This window comes from Neolamprologus multifasciatus, chromosome 17 (genome assembly GCF_963576455.1).
Source record: "Neolamprologus multifasciatus chromosome 17, fNeoMul1.2, whole genome shotgun sequence".
NCBI lineage: Eukaryota > Metazoa > Chordata > Actinopteri > Cichliformes > Cichlidae > Neolamprologus > Neolamprologus multifasciatus.
Window position 1 is genome coordinate 36,407,323 of NC_140455.1, and position 24,768 is coordinate 36,432,090.

Below are 24,768 nucleotides of genomic sequence, written 5' to 3' on the forward strand. Positions count from 1 at the left end.
CACCTGCTCTACAAACTGCTGCCACAAACACATGAGAAAAAGCAACACACAGCTACTCATTCATTGTGCTGCCTTTATTAAAAGCACTTTTCCCCCCCTTAGCCAAAGGATTGTGTTTACTTGAAGCCCCGCAAGATCAGATTCTGTAATCATGGAAAATGTGAGTCATTATTTTGCCTACTTGCAAGGTATTTTGGAAGGTCTGTTGAAATTTCAGCCCTCTTTCTATCAAATAAACAGAAAGATATTTTAAGGTTGTTTTCACTGCTAGGAGTGTTTGGAGCACGTACATTATTCTGCAGGAGAGGAATCACGGTGCATATGACCTATAGTAACAAATCATTTTGTGCTGGAATAGTGATTTATACCCTCTGAGTATCGGCTGAAATCAGAATTCCACTGTAGAAATGCCAAATGTGCATAATGCAAGCGAAATAAATCATCTGATATGGATCAAAAGCAAATCTATTATCATTTCTTTTACAAATTCTCTCTTTTATTTCATCCAGGGCCAAGTATTTCCGAGGGAAAAAGCTGAACGGGGAGTACGAGATCCGTGTCGAGCAGGTACGGTGTATTTAATAACGCTATTCTGCCTATTTACTATTTTAAAGTCATCATTGATAGCTATTGTGTTATGTACTCGTTGATCCTTTCAACATAAATATTTTGCCTCTTAACAGCTTCATAGTGATTGCACAGCAACATGCCACTAACTTTGTTCTTTGAAAATATTTGTAACAAATAATATGAAATGATTTACAAAATGTTTGGATTTTTATCTGTTCAAAACTTCGAAACCAAAACTGTATAATAATGAATAATGCACACCAAGGTTATTGTCCATTTAATAAGAACGTAATAAATGTTGACAGATTACGGCAATCCTGATGAACTACATGTCGTCTTCCATTTAAAGTTTTTGTAAATCATCAGTTTGGCACTTTGGGACATGTGTGCAGTGATCCCTCGTTTATCGCAGGAGTTACGTTCCAAAAATAACCTGCAACAGACGAAATCCGCGAAGTAGTCAGCTTAATTATTTTACAGTTATTATAGATATTTTAAGGCTGTAAAAAAACAAAAAACAAAACAAAAACCCACTACACACTTTATTAGGGATGGGTATCGTTTAGGTTTTATCCGATACCGGTGCCAAACCGGTACTTTTGAAACGGTGCCGGTGCTTAAACGGTGCTTAAAGAATGGAGAACACAAAATTTGTCCAAAAACCTCTCATGTTCAGCTGTTTTTTGTAAAAAGATAACAATGTTAGCCTTTTCTGCAGCTATGGGGCATATATGGTATCACTCTTGGCTGGAAGCAGTGCTTAATCAATGGAAAAAACACAAACTTTGTCCAAAAACCTCTCATGTTTATCCGTTTTCCACTTTTTCTTTGGTCATTTTAGCCTTTTTGGCCAGGGTGAAGTACAGCCAGACTTTGACCGCTTCGCCTTGGGCATTTTTAATCTGTAGCTCTGCTCTAAAAGAACGTACGTACCTGGACCCGCCTACTATCCTCGGAAACGTAAAATGATTGGCTAGAATCTAAAGTGTATCACAGCTCAGGAAAAAAAAGCACCGAAATGTGCGCTGCTTTTCGGTCTGGTTACTACCGTTTATGTCATCATGGCACCGGATACCGGTACCCATCCCTACACTTTATACACTTTTCTCAGACAGACATGAACATTTTCACACTTTTCTCTCTTTAAACACTCGCAAAGTTCAAACCTTCGTAGAAAAATAAGTCCAGTATTATCAAATGAAACCTGTATGTATTTTTCTTTCAAACATGAGGGTTTGAGGTCTTACTTTTCAGATGTTTTCTTCAAGCTAAAACTGCACCGCTAGCTTAACGGCTAATTTAAGCTAATGAAGTTGCTCTTTGTCTTAATGGACACTTAAAATTTCTTCTCAGTCTTGAAATCTAAATGATAAGAGTTTTTTTTTTTTAAATTAACAGCGTATAACATTTAAGTGAATGCTTTAGTTGTTATGGGGAAAAGACCTCCTAACGCTTCCACTCATGTTTCACCATATTCAATTATTCCTGTAAGGAAGAAAGCTTATGTTAATTCAGCACAGTTATGAAATTACCTCTTATATGTCTAGACATACGGTATTTACAGTGTGTAGATACCATCTAATTTACCTTAAAAAAGCTGTTCAGTTTGACATGTGCAAGCCATTGTTGAGACTGAAGCTGTCTTTGAAATGGAGTGGTGTGTTTTTATGTGAGAAGGGAAAGAAACCACAGAAAGCTGGAACGCTGATTTTATAGCCTGTTTGCTTTACTCTTGTTGTGGTCACATCCTCCTTCCAGGACGGCGTGGGAGCTGGAATGAATCAACACTTTCTTTTGAAAATTGATTTTTCTTTTTTTTAATCTTGCGGCCTCATAATTATTGAACTCCAATAAAACTCCAGCTGATTTAATAATAAGCTCCCTTAAGAGAATAGTGAGGGTGAAGCGGCATATGAGCAGCCCTCCACCCCTCACACAGCTCAGCTATAGCTTGAACTGACCTACTTGGATTTTGTTCGACCCTCGTTCCCAGAAGCCCCCTGCACTGACAAATACAAGTCGGTTGCTAATTGCCTTCAGCAGCCAGATTCTTCATCGGCTGTTTGGAGCCTCAGAATGATGGAAACACGATCTCTGTGTGAAAACTTTGCGACATGCTGCGATGAACCGTTTTAGGGAACAACAATAAAAGCAGAGAGTCCCACTGCACTGGCTTCTGCTCTCTTGAATTCCACTGTTGTTGGCTTTTTATATAAATGTCCTTTCTGGAGTGACTTTGGGCTTTGGGGAGGCCAATCAATGTCTGATAGGTTTCCACTGTGTGTTTTTCTATCCAGGAATGTTTTTACACACTGCACTGGGAGTGTGTTTGGGATCATTGCTGTTGTCAGTCAAACACTTTCCAGATGATACTACTTGGCAGATAAGAAAAATCTAACTGCACTTTTCTGCCTTCATATTTCCATCCAGTGTGACAGTTTGGGAGCTGAATTGCAGTTCCACACCATGACAGAGCCTCCTCTGTGATCGACTGAAGGGCCAGATGCATCTCTTAGGTCTTCATTTTTGAAGAACATGACTTTTAGATGCTATTCAGTTGCTTCAGATTTAGTTTTTGGGGCCTGCCACTTCCTTTTTTGTCCTCCGCTTGTTCAGTTTCCTCAATTTTCTGTAACAAAATGTACACCATGCCAAGATATTTCAAGTATTTAGCTAATAGCTCTTTGGGAATCACTTTGTTGGTGCAAAAAGACTTTTTTATGCCTGTCAAACTGTGTTATCTTTGGCACTTTTACAACTAAAGAAATGGGAATAAATGGTGTGACGGGCTGCTAGTGACAAAGTGCCTAAAGATTAGGGATGGGTACCGGTGTCCGGTGCCATGATGGCACCGGTTCTGACATAAACGGTAGTAACCAGACCGAAAAGCAGCGGACATTTCGGTGCTTTTTTTTTTCCTAAGCTGTGATACACTTTAGATTCTAGCCAATCATTTTACGTTTCCGAGGATAGTAGGCGGGTCCAGGTACGTACGTTCTTTTAGAGCAGAGCTACAGATTAAAATGCCCAAGGCGAAGCGGTCAAAGTCTGGCTGTACTTCACAGCAAAATATGCAAACTCAGCAGCTGCAACAAGTGCTTTAAGCTGATACTGTGACACTCAAAGGAGGTAACACCTCAAACCTGATGAAACACCTGGCGACGCATAGCGGTTTTTTTTAAAGCCGAGAAATGCGCCGTATTTGATAGCTTGCTGCGAGACCTCACACCGAGCACATCTACTGCGGGTGTGGTGCCTGTTATCGGACCCGGAGCCCTGCGTGAGTAGCTTCATGTTGTTCCTGTGTAATTTACATTGAGTAGGCTAACCACATTATTAAATTAATGCATGTAAGGTGAACTAGCAAACATCATCATAGCTACATGCAGCTGTCTTCTTGTTTGATGGCAGATACTCCCTTCACCCTGGCCAAAAAGGCTAAAATGACCAAAGAAAAAGTGGAAAACAGTTAAACATGAGAGGTTTTTGGACAAAGTTTGTGTTTTTTCCATTATTTAAGCTGCTTCCAGCCAAGAGTGATACCATATATGCCCCATAGCTGCAGAAAAGGCTAACATTGTTATCTTTTTACAAAAAAACAGCTGAACATGAGAGGTTTTTGGATCAATTTTGTGTTCTCCATTCTTTAAGCACCGGTTTGAGCACCGTTTAAGCACCGGCACCGTTTCAAAAGTACCGGTTTGGCACCGGTATCGGATAAAACCTAAACGATACCCATCCCTACTAAAGATACAATTTAAATAGGCTCTTTGCTAATTTGTCTGGGGGCCAATGTTCAAAGTAAGAGCGGCAAAAAGCCTGGAGAACTGCTGCTCAAGACTGCTTTGAAAAGTTACAAGACAGTGTGGCTTTTCAGAAGCAAAACATGAAGAAATCAAGGGTGGCTCAAGATTTTTGCCTCTTTGTTTTTTTCACCAGAGTTGAAAGATAGCTCAACATGAAATCTCTGTTATAATGTAATTACAAACTGCACGCCTTACATGGATGGACATTTAGTTTGCTAGTTGTCATGCATCAAGTTCATGCTGGTTAAGCTTTCTAAAGCAATGCCAAACCTCCATAACTCTTCTCTGACTTGCTTGCTGCCATATAAGGTACCATCTTTAGACTCGCAGAGCGCACACTCACCACAGCGTGTGATGGTGCACTAAAGGAGGCCGGATGCCAGTCTCTATGAAAGAGAACCAGGAGAGACTGGCTTTGATTCTCAGATGTGATCTCTCATTAAACTGTGCTACCTCTTATTTACACGACTCACTTCGAACTTGAGTTTAGTTGATGCTCACAGCCCCGTGTACACTGGATAATCCCATTTTTCTTTTTTTAACCACTAAACAGATGCTTGTGGGAGTGCTGCTGGTGGCTTCTTTGTGCTCCTGAGTGACTCATAAAACAAGCTTGAACCCGTTGCTTTCTCACAAAATCATTACATGCAGCTTGTTCAGTAGTATTTCTTGATTCTGTTGGGGTTGAGGGTAACTGTAAGTCAGCATACCTTCTGGATTACAAATGCACAAACAGTCCTGACTGCAGAGAGCCTGTTTCTGTGTAACTTCTTCTCTGCACTCGGCAGTCATCGGGCTGGGAGTTGTAGATTTCTTTCTTTCATTGAAGCAGTTAGACAGCACAGTGGTTAGCACTGTTGCCGCACAGCAAGAAGGTCCTGAGTTCAATTCCACCATCAGACCGGGTCTTTCTGTGTGGAGTTTGCATGTTCTCCTCGTGTTTGCGTGGGTTACCTCCGGGTACTCCGGCTTCCTCCCACCGTCCAAAGACATGCAGCTTGTGGGGATAGGTTAATTGATTAATCCAAATTGCCCATAGGAGTGAATGTGAGTGCGAATGGTTGTCTGTCTTTGTGTTGGCCCTGCGACAGACTGGCGACCTTTCCAGGGTGTACCCCGCCTCTCGCCCTGTGACAGCTGGAATAGGCTCCAGCGCCCCCGTGACCCTGAAAAGGATAAGCGGAAGCGAATGGATGGATGGATTGAAGCAGTTAATTCTGGTTATATGCTGTTGGAGATTGATCGTAAGCTGTTGTGGGCAACTGTGTTCAATCCTCAAACGCTCAACTGCAATCATTCTCAGACAGATCGTCTGCCTTGATCTGATCACATTCACTCCTATGGGCAATTTGGATCTGACCTCATCATTAGCATCCTCTTCTGTCACACCAACCCTCTGCATGTCTTCCTTCACCACATCCATGAACCTCTGTGGTTCTTCCTCTTTCCCTCCTGCTTATATTGAGCATCCTGTGCTCGGTGTATCCATATCCCCCCTTCACGTCACAGATTCGCCTCTCTGAGTCGCCACACACACCCGAGCTGTCCCTGTGATGTACGTTATACTTATCCTGTCCATCGTGCTCATTCCCACTAAAACTCTTTATCTCTGACACCTGTAGCTCCTCCAGCTTTCCTTTTAGAATCAGAGTCAGAGAAACGTTTTTAATCCCAGACGGAAATTGTGTTGTCATAGCAGCAAATATACGACAAACATCAAGCAGTGATATAAAGTGAGTGTAGAAACAGAGATATTGACAGATAAATAGATCAATATGGAGATACAGGTATAAATATACATATAAATATAAAGTTACAGGGTGCACTGAGGTGTGATTAATTCTGTTAATGTCTGACCCAAGTGGATGAGTCCACAGACCCGGCCTTCCTGATGAGTTTGTTCAGCCTGTTTGTGTCCTTTGCTTGATGCCTCGCCCCCTGCACGCCGCAGCAAAGAAGATGGTGCTCGCAACAACAGACTGATAAAACTTTTAGAGCAGCCAGCTGCATACATTGATGTATCTGAGCTTTTGTAGAAAGTAAATCCAGCTCAGACCCTTTTTGTCAGTCTGTGTTAGCCAGGGGTGTCCAAACTCCGGCCCGCGGGCCGCAGTTGGTCCGCGATCCATTTTTAATTGGCCCGCAAGTAATTTTATAAATAGAATCGAATATGGCCCGCACTTCAACTTTTGCTTGAGTGTATTGCACTTCTTAGTTTTAACACCAGGGGGAGCTACTGTCGATCGAGGCAGTTGCTCCACCAAAAAGGACAATCACAGAAGAAATTTAGCCCAAGTTAGTTACTAAACATGGCAGAACCAAAGAAGCGAAAGGTAGAAAGTGAATGCAGAAAATTTCAGACATGGTGGGAGAGTGAATATTTCTTCAAAGAATTCAAGGGGAAGTGTGTCTGTTTGATCTGCACTGAAATTATGGCAGTTATGAAAGAGTATAATGTACGACGTCATTATGAAACCAAACATCAGGCCTATGCATCCTACACTGGTGCTGAGCCAGAGCAGAAATTAAAGCAAACGGTATCTCTCCTGCGGGGTCAGCAACAGTAATTTTTTCGTGGTCAAAAGGTCCAGGAAAAGGCTACAATAGCCAGCTATGAGGTCGCCCAACTCATCGCAAGACATGGCAAGCCTTTTTCAGATGGAGACCTCATAAAACACGGCCTCGTTAAAGTCACCGAAATAATGCGCCCGTCAACAACGTCAGCATGTCCAGAAATCCAGTTGTTGAAGACTTGTCAGCCAACATTAAACTGCAACTGTCTGATAAAGCTGTGCTTTTGATTTTTACTCCATCGCATGCGATGAGAGCACTGATGCCACAGACACCGCACAGCTGCTATTTTTTGCGGGGAGTGGACGAGCACTTTAGGTGAGTAAAAAATATATCCCACAGTACCCGTGTGTTAATGTGCAGGTACACATGCTTCAAATATCAATAATGCGCATCAATTCTGTCACTACCCTGCTTTTGCACACCACTTTCTTATATGCGCTTTTCTTGTTAACACACAGAGTACACACCGCTGTGCACTGCCCACGTACATGCAAAGTCAGCTGATCTCATCTGATGCAGATTTGCTCATTGATCAAGTGACATTTGTCTGGATTTTTGGCACGAGTGGCGATCAGCACCGCGGCTGGATGGCCCGATTTACATACCCAGCGCAGCTGATACTCACCAGAATAATTTACTAAAATTATATGCACTCCTGTTATTAAGTCCAGTTCAGTCTGTTAATGTTGATAACGGTTTCAAACGGACGTTAATAGGTGTGTTGCTAAGCCTAATAACTTAAATAACAAACTTGAAATTTACCTGTCCCATTTTCCCCTTTATTGTTTTTTCTCTGTGCTGTAAATCTTCTGTCTAAGAAGAAATCTGAGGCTGCTGTTCTGAGAATGAGCTACCAAAGCTTTTTCTGAATAAATCAATAAAGATCCATTTATGGAAAGCTGTGATGAAGGCAGTTTTGTCTTTAATTATATTCAACAATATAATATATTCGACCACTTGTAAGTGATTTTTCTAAGTTTAATACACTAAAGTTAAGGTTATATACCTAATTTCTAGTAAGTGGCCCAGCCCCTCCTATATTTTTATGTATGTGGCCCTCAGTGAAAAAAGTTTGGACACCCCTGGTGTTAGCAGACCACTGCAGCCTGTGGTCCAGTTGATACTTACTGTATTTGTATAGAGCTTTACTTAGTCCCTAAGGACCCCAAAGCACTTTAAACTACATTCAGTCACACACACATTCACACACTGATGATGGAAGCTACATTGTAGCCACAGCCACCCTGGTGCGCACTGACAGAGGCGAGGCAGCTGGACACTGGCGCCACCGGGCCCTCTGACCACCACCAGTAGGCGGTAGGTGAAGTGTCTTGCCCAAGGACACAACGACAGAGACTGTCGGAGCCGGGGCTCGAACCGACAACCTTACGATAACAAGACAAACTGCCAACTCTTGAGCCACGATCGCCCCATATTTTATATTGTAAATATTTCAACATCAGTCGCACCAATGCAGACAGGGGAGGGTCGGGATCTGTTCCTGCCAAAGTCCACCACCACCTCACACACCGATCAGTCAGTCCTCTGTACGCCTCTTCCTATCCCATCTCCACACTTCCAGTAATGGCTGTGTCATCAGAGAATTTCTGCAGGAGTTTCTTTGATGTACTTGAAGTCGGCTCCATAGATGATTAAGAGAAAAGGCGAGAGCACAGTTCCCTGCATTTCCATCCCAATCTTTAATCACTCTAACCTGTTGCACATCCTTAGTGTTCGGCCTCACATGCAACTCACTCCAAACCATTTCCTTTGCAACCACAGGCTGAACATTAATGAAATTTGCTAAATACTAAAAGGGTAAAACCGGTTATGACAAAGGCTAATCAGTAATTAGTATCTACAGATTTCCCAGATATTTCTACCTCACTGTGGTCCTGTCTAACCAAGCAAGGCCCAAACAGGGAAACATCAGAAATCAATTATATCCCTAACATAACTCCGTCTTCTGACCTGCGTCTGTATTATATCCTTCGTAGATGTTTCCTTGATGAGTTGTATCTCGCAGTAGGTGGCTGTAGATTATTTGACCCACTGACTCAGTCAATTTGTTATTTGAACACTTGCCTGCTGTTTTACATTTAGACTCAAGAGCTGTTTTCATTCAGACGAGTGGTACATTCCACAGATCTTTGGAGCTTGTGGGATATCCATCTCCTACAATGCCTTTTGTATGTGTCTGAAGGGTCTTGGATGTGTTGCAGCCTTGTGGCAGTGCCAAGTTCAAGACCTTCTCATTTAGTTTCTCGTGCACTGGCAGTTTTTTACCGTGCCTGTTTCACTTTTAGATATTCAGAAAATTCTGACAGTCTGCTGCGAGATTTTTGTAAAGTTCAACAGCTACAATCAATGTTGATCACAGACGTAATGACACCCAACAACAGGCTGGCAGACAAACTGCCTGTTTACTACCCACAACTCATAAACACTGTAATTTACACAATTGGACAGATTAAACAGAACTGAAGAGGTCTGTTGTTTGCAAAAGAACAAGAGGCACTTCTGTAGGGTTGCCGGCTCATGTGTGGTTTGGGTCGCGCGGGGCAACATCTGCAGAGCAGGCATATGACCTCAGCGCTGTCCACGCTCCTTTCCGCTGCAGTCATGGCAGCTCACAGGCAGTTGGCTGTATGTTATCCGTACCATTTTTTGGCTCGTGCTTGCCCATGACATAGGGCGTGTGAGGAGAGCTTTCAGAAGACGGATGGTTTGGTGTGTAACTTGCTGCCTTCTGTTGCTCCGTTGCACTTAGCATCTGTCGTGAATTTCAGCCGTCAGTGCCTCAGTGGATTATTTCACTGTTGCACAAGGTGGTAGCTATTAGCAACAAATACCTCTCTGTGGTGCATATGAATAGTCCACTGTACTTCAGGCTTCTCAATTGCATCAGCATGCGATTCAGCCGAGCTTATCGAGAACGACCAAAACATTAAACAAAGTGTCTGCCCCGCAACTACTGCATGTTCCCCATGTGCTGAGTCAAGTCACGCAGTTTTGTTCTGACTGCAGCGTAAAACTGAACAGCTCCACCTCAAATAACAAAAACAGCGCATTACATGCCAGATAATGTGGGATTAATAAAACTGCTATATTTATGTAACGTTTTCTATTTAGAGTTGTGTTTAAACTAGGTTTCAGTTTGTCAAGGTTTTCCCCCATTGAAACCAGAGATGTAAAGCAATAAAGTAAGCAGTTTGGAGCAGAAAAACATCTATTTTGAGGTGAAAAGAAATCACACAACTGGGGATAGTGAGAGGCAGTTTTTATTCACTGGCAGAAAACGAACTTAGAAACACAATACATGAGCACTAGAAACCAAAATCCAAACTGGGAAGGATGATCTCAACTGGGAGTTCATGACGTGGCCTGACATAACCTGACATAACCTGACAAAACATGACGACTGAGGAACACACAGCTAACACGGAGGACACGTGGGAAAAACACAGGGCTTAAATACATGCTGGCGTAATCAGGGAAACACAGCTGGGATAATGCACTCATGACGAGACACTGGGAAGCAGAACTGAAACCATAAACATTGGACAAGGACTTACTTAGACTTAGATCCTCCCGCGCCGATCGGCGCATCGGGCGACAAGAGAACGCCATCGAACTCGGTCTATCGCGGCAGTTGTTGCTTCATCCCATGACAGTTCGACTGAACGTAAATCTTCAAGGAAAGTCCTCCTCCATGTTATTTTAGGTCTTCCTTGCATTCTCTTTCCATTCTTCGGGTTCCACAGAACCGCGACACGGGCAGGTCTCGGGTCCGGTAGCCGAAGGATGTGACCGGCAAATCTGAACCGACGCTTGGCAAGGTTATTATCGTTAACGAAAACTAGAAGTGAAAAAACATTTTCGTTAACGGAAATAAAAATAAAAACAAAAAAAGGAAAACTAACTAAAACTATAATGAGTGTTCACAAAACGAACTAAAATTAACTGAATTTATAGCAAAAATGTGTTTAGTTTTCGTTGATGTGTGCGTGTCATACAAGAGTCAAGGGTGAAAATGAAGTTTAGTTTACAGATTTTTTTCTTGCTGTGTCTCATTATGCCAGCAGGTGGCAGCACGTTAGTCGAGTTGTCTGTGTTGCTGCTCCGTCCACGCGCAGAATCATGTCGGGAAAAGTCGGGAGAAAGCGTCCAATTTGGGATTACTTTGAATATGACTGTGTTTTGGATAAAGCAAGTGACTTGTAGTGGAAAGAGACAAATTATGAGGGACATTTCTAAAGGGAAAATAATCCCATCCATCCATCCATCCATCCATTCGCTTCCGCTTATCCTTTTCAGGGTCGCGGGGGGCGCTGGAGCCTATCCCAGCTGTCATAGGGCGAGAGGCGGGGTACACCCTGGACAGGTCGCCAGTCTGTCGCAGGGCCAACACACAGGGACAGACAACCATTCGCACTCACATTCACTCACACATTCACACCTAGTGGCAATTTGGATTATCCAATTAATCTATCCCCACAAGCTGCATGTCTTTGGACGGTGGGAGGAAGCCGGAGTACCCAGAGAGAACCCACGCAAACACGGGGAGAACATGCAAACTCCACACAGAAAGACCCCGGCCTGATGGTGGAATTGAACTCAGGACCTTCTTGCTGTGCGGCAACAGTGCTAACCACCGTGCCACCGTGCTGCCTTTTATTTTTTTATATATATATATTTTTTTTTATATAGTGACTAAATGCGACTATATTCTGATGAGGATGCAAACGTCGGGACCTCTGAGCTAATGCTGGCTAGTTTTGTTAGAACAATGCGCCTGCAGTCCACTGATTAAATGTAACGTTGATTTTAACTAAAACAAAAACAAAACAAAACAAAACGTACTCGCCAGGGAAACAGAAAAGCCAGTTCCAGTGGTTTCCAAAGTGTGGACCGGTGCCCCCTGATGGGCAGCACGGTGGCACGGTGGTTAGCACTGTTGCCGCACAGCAAGAAGGTCCTGAGTTCAATTCCACCATCAGGCCGGGGTCTTTCTGTGTGGAGTTTGCATGTTCTCCCCGTGTTTGCGTGGGTTCTCTCTGGGTACTCCGGCTTCCTCCCACCGTCCAAAGACATGCAGTTTGTGGGAATAGGTTAATTGGAAAAAAATCCCACAAACCTTAAAGTGCACTTGAAAAGCTCACACAAGAAGGCTAACCTAGCTTAGCTTGAGAAGGTAAGGGAGCACACTCACCCTCATCCCCAGAAAACAGAAGCTAACCCCAGGCAAGGCAGCGTGATGCATCCCGAGACAACAGGACGGGGATATCTACACAACTGTGTGAGTCAATTACCTTCAAAAAATGTATCAATTCACTTGAACCAAAATTACGAACACCCGGTGCTGCGAGAGTTAATAGTGTCATTGGGGCCAAGATATACATTTTATAGTTGCCTGGTATCAATGGTTGTTCATCTGCCTTTATTTATTTATTTATTTATTTAAAGAACCCATAGGTGGGAATGTGAGTTGTCTGTCTCTGCGTGTTAGCCCTGCGACAGACAGGCGACCTGTCCAGGGTGCAGTATGGTAGCTGGAATAGCAACATACCCAAGGATGAGCAGAATGACTGATATGATGAAACTGGGATTTTGTTACACTTAATTATTGCAAACACAACTAAAACTATAACTGAAACTAATCAAAACTAAACTGAAACTAAGGATTTTCAAAAAAATAAAAACTAAACTAAACTAGCAAACAATTGGTAAAAACTAATTAAAACTGATATAAAATTGAAAATCTGAAGTCAAAACTAAATAAAAATAAAAACTAATGAAAATTGCAAAACTATTAAAACCCTGACGCTTGGTGACTTGGACATGGAGCGGCTCTACTCCCGCACGGCGATATACTTCTTCATTGGTAACGCGATCCCGATATGCGATCTTGAGCAGCCGTCGAAGACAACGTTGTTGGAAGACGTCAAGATGGCGGTTGATCTTTGCAGTTGATTTCCAAGTCTCCGCTGCATACAGTGCCGTCGGTATAATGATGGTCTTCAAGAGCCGCAACTTGGTTGATAAAGGCAGTGCGGTGGTCATCCATATAGGTTGTAATCGTTGAAAGGCTGCCCATGCTTTCCCAATTCTGCACTTAACGTCATGCTCCACGTCCCCGTCACTGCTAAAAGTGCAACCCAGGTACATGAACCTGTCCACCTCCACAAGGACTACCAAAGTAAAACAGGAAACTGAGACAAAGCACCAAGACGCAGACTAGACACTAAGACGTGGAAACACAGAGATGATACAAAACAGAAACCACAATCCAAGGACTGAAGATGTAACATAAGCAGAAAACCATAAATCATAATGACAATCAGAACTATCAGTTCACCAATAAAAACAAAGCATTGGGTCCATGACCAAGTACCGTGACAGTTACTGAGACTTCACCGCTTACGCTTAAGATGACAGTTCAGTTTGTCTTGGAGACTTGCGAACTTAAAGACCCCAAATTTCCATTGCATGTATTACACTTCAAATAAATTCACACAATTTCAGCTTTAATACTTCAACTAATCTTTGGTTTGCTCCTTCAGTCAAAACTGGAAATCATGAAATATTTTATGTAAAAGTTATCAAATGTTTTCACCTTCAAGAAAAAAAAAAAGTCATTCTGGACATTTTTGCAAATCAGAGATTTAGGTGTAACATGGCTGGTCCGTTTAAGTTGTTTTTGACTCAGGACCAAGCAAAAGGCACCTTTACCCACGTGAAAGTTAATAACCTTCCTTAGTGCAGATCTAAAAATACCAACAAAGATTCCAGATGAGCTGCTGTCAGATGGTGTTTACTGTAAACAGTATCCATGGGTTAATGTAACTTGGCAAAGTTGACAGAGTGCACAAATAAATACTCCTTGTTGCCTTTCACCACAGCAGTGTTTTCCTGGTATGAGACTTTATCAGTCAGGAAGAGGCTGTATCTGATTCAAAGGCCCGTTAGACGTTAGCTGTGTGCTAAAAAGAAGAAAAGATCGCTGTGAGTAGAGGGAATGACAATGAAACCGAAAGTGCAGAAATTCAAACAAGCTTAAGTAAGCAAGATTTGTTGATCTCAGCTTTGAGCCATCGTTAAACTTAATCGTAAATCAACTTTCTCCCCAAACTGTGTTTCTGCTATAGCAGTTTGACTGCACACCATTCTTAATTCAGCCTGGATGCAGGTCAACAGATGAGAAGAATCAGTTCTGGAGGCAGTTGTCCTGTGTATCACTTCCTGTTTTCCTTTCCCAGGGCAAGAGCTGTTCCAAGACAAGTGTCTGAATGTGGTACCGTGATGGTAACCATGGCACTGTGAAAAGCCTGCTGCCCTGGCTTCTGGGCCTGTGCCCTGTACCAGCTTCTTTATCCATTACTACCCAGTGACACTGGCTGTTAGCACTCCTTTTAAACGTAACCAGCCAATTGGAGATGGCGTGTAATTCTTGAAGCTTGCCAAAATGTTGCCCACTCTCTGGTTTTATCAGGTCGCCACACAAGCCACTGTAGGCCCTGGTGTTTGGGATGGGATTTGTTTAGAAGCAGCACGGTGCATTAGTGCGTACATGTGCATGGGAGTGTCACGCAGTCAGTGTGCATTTGGGTGTGTTGTGTTTTTAGGAGCCTTTCTTGGCACGGCATGTGCTGCAAAGCACACAGATGTTTCTTTTGGGAATGGGTATCAGTAAGAGGGGAGCTGAGAAAAGAACCAGAGCCAAATACATGTCCTTCAGGCACAGTGAGCATGAGTGGCGCCTCGTTGTCCCTGAAATAAGATTATGGTATTTATTCGCCCCCTGCTCTTCCTCTGAGAGTGCAAAACAATAAATAAAAAGAGGTGGGTGTTTCTTTTTTTCTCTCCCTCTCGCTCTTGCCCCTCCACCCCCACCCAAAAAAACCTTAACAGTTTTGTTACTCAGCAAATTCTTTGTAAAGGAAGTTTACTCCCCCATACAAGGTTTACATGGGCCACAGAGCTATGCTATCCTGATAATATTCCTTTTTATGTAGATGAAAGCCCGTGTGAGTCTCAAAAAGCTTGGCAACGCCAACGATGAAAAACACAGCTTGAGGATGTCCAGATACCAATTTGCTTAACTAGCAATGCAAGCTTATTTGCTTATTAAAATACACAAATACTGGACTGAAAATGAGTGATGAATCCACATTTTACATTTTTTTCTTTCTTTTTTTTGTCCCGTTTGGATCTTTAGCATCAGAATTGTTGTCTGAGGCCAAGAAAGATGCCAAGCGGATTTATTTTACCAAGTGGATCATCATGGCCTTGCCATATTGGTCCATTTGATTGACCTTTATTATAATTATGTATTTATTTTATTTTCGGTTGCCACAAATGGGACAGACAGAGAAAAAAAAAACAGAAGAGAAACAAAAAAAGAGCAACATAATAAAAACAACACCATCACAATAAACTAGCTAGCAGTAGATAACAGTAGATACTGAATATTAAACGATATTGTGCAGCATTAATATGTAAGAGAAGGGTATAACCATCAAAACACAGTGGAGGCTGTCGTGGTTTTTGGCTGAACTCATCCAGTGATGATCTTATCAAAAGTGATGGAAGAATGAATGCAGAAAAATACTGCTCTGGAAAGCAACTGATTGGTAATAGCTTCACGTTTCGGTCTGACAGTGATTCCAAATCTAGTTCCAGTCCAGTAAAAGCATACCTGGATAGAAAAAGACATAATGGCTATCAGTCATGGACTGGCCTCCCCAGAGCCCGAACCTTAACATCATGTAAGCAGTGTGTGATCATCTTGACAGAGAACAGACCAAACGTTGACTTTCAAGCTTGTTAGAATTGTAAACTAAATCTGATATTTACCCTTTTCTGTCTGTATTGTTGTCTGCCAACACCTAAGGGGAAATGTCTTAGCTGCTAAATGCCCGATTGTGTTTCTGTAATGTGCAATGAATTTGGGATTTTGTAAGAGCTCTACACTGGTAGAATAAAAGCAGTCTACCAATGACATTGTGAATAAAGAAAAAATATGGATTGCTGACCATTCTTGCAGTTAACTACAACTTTCTCCAAGCTGTGAACTGTGACATACCTTAATGCCGATTTGTCAGACCAGCTGCAAAGGGTTTCTTGCATCTAACAAGTCCATGATTTAAACCGTCAGCCCTCGAGTCATAAACGTATTTGATTAGCTGAATGCCATATGTCATTAGCCATGTGCTGTACATGTGTGCTGGGATTTATTCCAAAGGCCAGATATCACTGTGGGAAGGTGTTTTTCACCCCATGAGTGTCCTTGGGAAACATTTGAATTGTAAAAATAAGAAGAATCTTTTCAACTAAATTGACCAGAATCGGAGTTTTAAATCATTAAAACATCACGCTGCGAGAAATCCAATTTGTTTTTCATAATAATAATAATAATAGTATCTTCAAATGGTAAATGGCCTGTATTTGTATAGCGCTTTACTAGTCCCTAAGGACCCCAAAGCGCTTTACACAACCAGTCATCCACCCATTCACACACTGGTGATGGCAGCTACATTGTAGCCACAGCCACCCTGGGGCGCACTGACAGAGGCTTCAGATGTAGCCCATTAGGTGTGCTACATTTTGATATACTTCCTGGGTCCGGCTCTCCAGCCAAAAGCAGTGTTTTCAGTATCTCGTCCTCGTGGCGTAGTCATGCAGCAGTTAAAGCAGAGCTGAGAACCAAACAAACGGTCGGTTCTCTGTTTGACACTTTTGTGAAATGGTTATGAAATGGTCGCTTGGTTATTATTTCATTTTTGCTCACCGAGCCACAGCCAAGCCACAGCCGGCTTGGGATTAGCATACCAGGAAATGCAGCCGTGTTTCCTGTGAAATGTGGCGCTCGGGAGTCGACCACGTCACTTCAGATTGACTTTTTGCTTTTCCACAGAGAGCAGGCTAATTGTTTAGGGCCCATTTAATCCACTACGTGAGTGTCATGTCTCGTACTTGAAACTGATGTGACGACTACCAAACGGCAGTGTTTCGTGTCTGAGGTCAACCGACTGCTGTTCAGTGTCCCTCCAGGGGCGTTCTGTACCTGCGGCAGATGGAAGTTTACAGTGACACAGCTTGACAGACTCTCCTCTGAGGGAAAGCAGAGAGCATGTTCAGAGTGAGGAATGAGGTCTGACAAACAGGCTGGAGCTGCATATTTAGGGTGTAGCTTTGGTTATATTGCCAAGGCTCACAAAATTTCAAAATCTCTGGTAGCCCTTCGGGCAGGCATTCTTCAGTTTTTGGTAGCCCAAAATAAATTTAAGTAGCCCGAATAAAAAAGAAAGCAATTTTTTAATGTTTTGTTTCCATTACAATATTATACATTAAAGTATAATATTGTAATGGAAACAAAAAATAATCAAAGAAATTGTTAAAATACAAATCACAGCAACTGTATAAAAATTACAACCATCAACTCAAATACTTGGTTCAAATTGAACAGAAATTTCTATGAACTTGTAAGAACTGTGTAGGACATGAATCTGAAATTTCCACTGAAGTCACGGGTAAGAAGTAAGTGGAACCACTTCCTCCTGCCATTGATTAATTCTTCGATCTTATATATGATCAACCTATCTCTAATAATCGGCTATGTACCACAGGCCTTCAAGGTGGCTGCAGTTAAACCTTTACTCAAAAAGCCATCTCTAGACCCAGCAGTCTTAGCTAATTATAGGCCAATCTCCAACCTTCCTTTCATATCAAAAATCCTTGAAAGAGTAGTTGTCAAACAGCTAACAGATCATCTGCAGAGGAATGGTTTATTTGAAGAGTTTCAGTCAGGTTTCAGAGTTCATCACAGCACAGAAACAGCTTTATTGAAGGTTACAAATGATCTTCTTATGGCCTCTGACAGTGGACTCATCTCTGTGCTTGTCCTTCTTGACCTTAGTGCAGCATTCGATACTGTTGACCATAATATTCTATTAGAGCGATTAGAACATGCTGTAGGTATTACAGGTATTGCACTGCAGTGGTTTGTATCATATCTATCTAATAGACTCCAATTTGTGCATGTAAATGGAGAGTCCTCTTCACACACTGAGGTTAATTATGGAGTTCCACAGGGTTCGGTGCTAGGACCAATTCTGTTTACATTATACATGCTTCCCCTAGGCAGCATCATTAGAAGACATAGCATACATTTTCACTGCTATGCAGATGACACCCAGCTCTATCTGTCCATGAAGCCAGATAACACACACCAATTAGTTAAACTGCAGGAATGTCTTAAAGACATAAAGACTTGGATGGCCACTAACTTTCTGCTTCTTAACTCAGATAAAACTGAGGTCATTGTACTCGGCGCTGAAAAGCTTAGAAATATGGTATCTAACCAGATTCTTACTCTGGATGGCATTACCTTGGCCTCCAGTAACACTGTGAGGAACCTTGGAGTCATTTTTGACCAGGATATGTCCTTCAACGCACATATTAAACAAATATGTAAGACTGCGTTCTTCCATTTGCGCAACATCTCTAAAATTAGAAATATCCTGTCTCAGAGTGATGCTGAAAAACTAGTTCATGCATTTATTACTTCCAGGCTAGACTACTGCAATTCATTATTATCAGGATGTCCAAAAAACTCACTGAAAAGCCTTCAGTTAATCCAAAATGCTGCAGCAAGAGTACTGACAGGGACTAGAAAGAGAGAGCAGATTTCTCCTGTTTTGGCTTCCCTTCATTGGCTTCCTGTTAAATCCAGAATTGAATTCAAAATCCTGCTCCTCACATACAAGGTCTTAAATAATCAGGCCCCATCTTATCTTAATGACCTTGTAGTACCATATCACCCTATTAGAGCACTTCGCTCCCGCTCTGCAGGCCTACTTGTTGTTCCTAGAGTATTTAAAAGTAGAATGGGAGGGAGAGCCTTCAGTTTTCAGGCCCCTCTTCTGTGGAACCAGCTTCCAGTTTGGATTCAGGAGACAGACACTATCTCTACTTTTAAGATTAGGCTTAAAACCTTCCTTTTTGCTAAAGCATATAGTTAGGGCTGGACCAGGTGACCCTGAATCCTCCCTTAGTTATGCTGCAATAGATGTAGGCTGCCGGGGGATTCCCATGATGCATTGAGTTTTTCCTTTCCAGTCACCTTTCTCACTCACTATGTATTAACAGACCTCTCTGTATTGAATCGTATCTGTTATTAATCTCTGTCTCTCTTCCACAGCATGTCTTTATCCTGTCTTCCTTCTCTCACCCCAACCGGTCGCAGCAGATGGCCGCCCCTCCCTGAGCCTGGTTCTGCCGGAGGTTTCTTCCTGTTAAAAGGGAGTTTTTCCTTCCCACTGTCGCCAAAGTGCTTGCTCATAGGGGGTCATATGATTGTTGGGCTTTTCTCTGTATCTATGAAGCGCCTTGAGGCGACATTTGTTGTGATTTGGCGCTATATAAATAAAATTGAATTGAATTGAATTGAATTGAACCAAGATCTAGGCCATTTGCTTTTTGAAGTTTGCAAAGGCTGCTAAATTTTGCCAATGGTAGTTCACTCTTTGCAATATAGCACACTGTTCTAAACAGATTTTTCAGGAGTTCTTGTTGTGCTTGGTTTATTTGTAGTATGTTTTTTTGCAATTGCTGTTTGTTCTGGGAAAGATACTGCAGACTGAGCAATAATGCATTTCTTGCATTTCTCATGGGTTCTGATGGGGTCTTTCTTAAAATTACTGGTCCCAGTAACAACGGCGCTTGTCGACTCAGAAATCAAATGAAACTCCCAACACACCTGGCAGAACATCATGTTATTTAGCTCGTCATATTCCAGCCACAGAAATTTTTTTGTCCATGAAACCAAAAAAGCTGCGCTTTCTTTTTGCCTCATAGTCTGATTTGTCATAATTTTTCCGTTTTGTGGTAAGCTTGTCTTTGGCTGCCCCTTCTTCACCCTGACCTGTCTTATTTGGCTGAGCAGAACTAAAATACCAGCGTAAATCCTGCTGCTTTTACACACATACTTACATAACGGTCAGCGATTCTTTGCGCACTCAACCTCTCACATGTTTAAGCTTGCTGCGAGAGATTTCACTTGTCGCGATTGAATAGTAAGCTAATGAGTGATAAGACGATGTCAGAGGAATTGGTGCGCAATTAATCGTCACTCACCAATCAGTGCTGCTGCTCTCTACACACCGTTCGCGCGATCGCAAAATGAAAGTGAAAGCAAAAAGCAAGTGCAAATTCAAAAGCGATTTCAATATGTCACATATTGACAGTGGCTCATCGATGCCAATGACATAATTACTCAGCTACATTGGCAAAAGAATGCAAAAGCATAGACATATATTTTCCTTCCTATGATAGCCCGACGGGCAGGGCTGAGTTAGATTTTGGTAGCCCGACTGGAAAAATCGCTAGCCCTGGGACGTCGGGCTAGCGATTTTGCGAGACCTGTATCACGCAGACATATTGTTTCTGCTGTACAATGAAATTCAACTCGTTATAACTGACTACAGTAGCTGTAGGGGCACCAATGACTGTAAACATGTGTTGTGTTTTTTTTAAGTGGATATGATGTATTTGTACAAGAAGGTACAGCTGGAGAGTTTTTAGCTAATCTTAGCTAGCATGAGTAATTCACAATTATAAACACAGAGTTATTAATGTTGGCTAGCAAAGAACAGACAAACTTGCTCAGGAGGTAGAGAAAGTTATCTACGTACTGGACGTTTGGTGTTTTGGTCTCTGGCTGTTCCAGTTTGTTTGCCAAAGTGTCTTTGGGTGAGCTACTGAATGGCAATGCCTCAAGATACTCTCTGAGGCATTCATCGGAGAATTGGATGAATGAAGCATGTCGTGCACTCGGAGTGCTTTGCTTCGAGTGATCACGTAGAGTAGAAAAACTACATAAGAACTAGTCCATTTACTATTTAATTAGAGGATATGGGAATTCTTGGGGAGAACATGAGGCCCAAGTGGAGCTGAACCACAATTTGTGGTTGATTTTTAAGTCCTGGAGTTGAAGTTGGCCATATGGGTGAATGCCACAGTTGACTGTAAAGGTCTAATCATAACTTCATTACCATTCGTCTAATGGTTAGAGGTAGATATACACTCAGCAGAAACTTTAGTAGAAACTGGGTTGGATCCACTTTTGTCTTGGCAGAGATTCAATAAGATGCTGGAAACATGCTTCAGAGATTCTGCTCCATATGGACATGATACCATCACACAGTTGTTGCACACCCATGATTCAAATCTACTGTTCCACTCACGGTTGCTCTATTGGATTGAGATCTGATGACTGTGATGGTTATTTGAGTACAGAGGACAGTGAACTCTTTGTCGTGTTCAAAAAACCACTTTGAGATGTTCTGAGCATTGTGACCTGGTGCATTGTCCTGCTTTAAGCAGCAGTCAGAAGATGGATATACTGTGGTCATAGAGGGAATGGCATGATTAGCAAAAATACTGAGATAAGCAGCGGCATTGAAACGATTCCGACTTGGTAGGAAGTATTTCCCACACCATTACACCACCAGCAGCCTGAGCTGTTGACTGAGCAAACAAGGCATGCTTTCATGTTGTTTATGCCAAATTGTGACCCTACCACAGATATTAGGTCACCAAGGTCTGGACCTCGGTAATTTCTCTTCCAAAACAAGACAATAAAACTGAGACAAATCAGTGTTCATTTGCCACATGACTTTTAATTTGAAAATTTTATGAAGTCCCTGCCTGTCCTACTGTCCCTCTTACTGGGATGTATTGAGAAGGTTAGGTTGATAAATCACCCACAAGGAAGGATAATAGGTTGATTTAGGAGCGATGGGCGAATCAGAGGCACAGTAGGGCCAGAGCCACTGAGTAAGTAACTTTTTCCTTTGTGCCGTTTTAATTTCAGTATTTACTTTCAGTATTATGCTATATGTGTGGAGTTTGCATGTTCTCCCCGTGTTTGCGTGGGTTCCCTCCGGGTACTCCGGCCTCCTCCCACCGTCCAAAGACATGCAGCTTGTGGGGATAGGTTAATCGGATAATCCAAATTGTCACTAGGTGTGAATGTGAGTGCGAATGGTTGTCTGTCTCTGTGTGTTGGCCCTGCGACAGACTGGCGACCTGTCCAGGGTGTACCCCGCCTCTCGCCCTATGACAGCTGGGATAGGCTCCAGCGCCCCCCGCGACCCTGAAAAAGGATAAGCGGAAGCGAATGGATGGATATTATGCTATACATATAGCTCACGTTTCTTTTTACTCCCACAAAAGAAGGAAGATGATAAAATATATTTTTTTACAGCTTTCAAAATTTCCGGTTTTGATTATTTGCAACTCCAGGAGCCCGTCTCCTCTGAAGTGTAGCCTTTTCTGTTGGTTATTAGAGGTGCTTCACCTTAAACATAAGATATTAGCAAAAACAAATTTGGACCTCATTGATTTCTAAACCTGAGCATGATGCTGAACGTGACCTCCACGCACAAATCCAAAAGGCACATTTGTTGTTGTTTTCCCATTTTAGCAGGTTTGCCTGTAGTTCTGGTCTACAAAGAGTTTCTTTATGAGCTTTTCTTTGCCTGCATATGTGCTGAGATCATTCTCTAATGGTTGGAGCTTGTTTAGGGAAAGGAAGGTCTGATGTACCTCTGACCAGCATCACTGAATGGTGCAGTCAGAAGTATGCGCACACCCATTAATGATGTTATGGTGTTCTGGCACACACTGGAGTAATTTCCTATTTCCTCATTGCTGCCTAGCTGCAACAAAGTTTCTTACTATTTTGATCATTTCTTTAGGAAACCTTGAGAAATCCTTTGCAGTAACTTGGTTATCAATCTGACAGAATTACTTTTACTCTACTCTGAAATCTGGTCCAAAGCAGTAAACACGAATAGATTTATGGGCTGTTGTGACAATCAGTACAAGGAAATTTGAATCATCCCTCCCAATCGTGCACAAAGTCCATTCCCAGAAGTCAACTGTCGCCTTTCCTTCTGAGTATTTCTGGAAGTTTGACTGAGTCATTAGGTAGCCAGGCTACGGCCTTTCACAAGGCCCTCACTGTCCAGGAGGCCACTGACTGGGAATAACTCAATTAGCCTTCTCTCACCAGCTCACTTTGTCACTCTGTATTTTGCTCATTTCCATGCAAGTGCAGAAATGTAAAATGGGGGTGAAAGAGTGTGTTGTAGCACTATCTCGTTGGTTGTTGGTACTTTTCACAAACAACATAAAGTCAAATTTGATTGCAGTCTAACACAGTGTCCATATTTCTTCCAGCCTGCAGACACTGATTCAAAGGGACTGTGAAATGTTTGTGCATGTCGTTGTATGATCTTGACATGCCTTGTCTTCGTTACTCCTAGGCAGAGTTCTCAGAGATCAACTTGGCTTCCTACGTTACCTCGGGATGTATGGTGGACATGCAGGTCAATAAAGGTGGCACCAAAGTGATCAGGTAAGACACTTGCACTTGGCCATCCAATATATACTGTGCCACAGTGAGCCTGCACACTTCTTTTCTCTCAGTGCTGTTAAGCATGCCTCTGTGTTTCATCCCCCCTCCCCCGGCATGAGTGAGACTCTATAAAATCAATGCTTTAATGCGATTTAGCCTTTGAAAAAACTAAAAACGGCTTGCTTACTAATTTTTTTTATCCTTGCAGGAAAATCTGTGTGACAGTGGAAAACTGTTTAATCTTTTCACTTTGGTCACAGTTTTCATGTGCTTTTGAACTTTCTTTTATCTCTGGCTCTCACAGCGTCACCGTGAGGTTTTTCCACCCTGCAAATGCATGTTAAACAAGCAGGAGTTGTAGCTAAGTGACCGAATTAGAACTCGGGCAAAACTGACGGTTGCTATTAATCTACTTGTACTAGTTTTTTGCATAAATGTTTCTAAATAACATGTAGACCTCATGTTGCTTTTACTTCATGAAACCTTTCAGTACAGCTGTTGTGGGCTGATGATGGTGACAAGCTTGGACTCCACACAAGTCATGTCTTTGGTGTTTTCAGTGATGTACTGAGCGGTTGGGTCAAAAATGAAAATATTAGCAAACTTTTCATTCTTTAGCTCGCAAGAATGGCTTCTCTTCCTGTAGTACTGGTTACATTTTAGAAAAACTTGCACACAATGATCAACGAATGGCTCTTGACTAGGGATGGTTATCGTTTAGGTTTTATCCGATACCGGTACCAAACTGTTACTTTTGAAACGGTGCCGGTGCTTAAACGGTGCTCAAACCGGTGCTTAAAGAATATAAAACACAAAATTTGTTCAAAAACCTCTCATGTTTAGCTGTTTTCCACTTTTTCTTTGGTCATTTTAGCCTTTTTGGCCAGGGTGAAGGGAGTATCTGCCATCAAACAAGAAGACAGCCGCATGTAGCTACTTCGGGTTTTTGGGGGATGTTGCTAACTCCGGGTCGATAACAGGCACCACACCCGCAGTAGATGTGCTCGGTGTGAGGTCTCGCAGCAAGCTATCAAATACGGTGCATTTCGCGGCTTTTAAAAAAACGCTATGCGTCGCCAGGTGTTTCATCAGATTTGAGGTGTTACCTCCTTTGACAGTATCACAGTATCAGCTTAAAGCACTTGTTGCAGCTGCTGAGTTTGCATCTTTTGCTGTGAAGTACAGCCAGACTTTTGACCGCTTCGCCTTGGTCATTTTTAATCTGTAGCTCTGCTCTAAAAGAACGTACGTACCTGGACCCGCCTACTATCCTCGGAAACGTAAAATGATTGGCTAGAATCTAAAGTGTATCACAGCTTAGGGAAAAAAAAGCGCCGAAAAGAAGCACCGAAATATGTGCTGCTTTTCGGTCTGGTTACTACCGTTTATGTCAGA

The 24,768-nt window shown here is 42.3% G+C and overlaps 1 protein-coding gene and 1 long non-coding RNA gene across 3 annotated transcripts in view; both read left to right on the forward strand.

Moving 5' to 3' along the window:
* syn3 (synapsin III) overlaps window positions 1-24,768 on the forward strand; it is a 153,063-nt gene that overhangs the window by 29,221 nt on the left and 99,074 nt on the right. For both annotated transcript variants that reach the window (XR_014870322.1, XM_085138576.1), the window contains exons 3-4: window positions 510-567; window positions 23,282-23,373. Coding sequence is in view for 1 of the 2 variants with exons in the window: in XM_085138576.1 (XP_084994702.1) it covers window positions 510-567; window positions 23,282-23,373 (150 nt within the window). In the remaining variant the exon portion in view is untranslated. The remainder of the gene's footprint in view (window positions 1-509; window positions 568-23,281; window positions 23,374-24,768) is intronic.
* LOC146499802 (uncharacterized) lies at window positions 11,879-17,343 on the forward strand. Its single transcript, XR_014870327.1, has 2 exons — window positions 11,879-16,717; window positions 16,756-17,343. It is a non-coding gene; the product is annotated as an uncharacterized LOC146499802 (long non-coding RNA).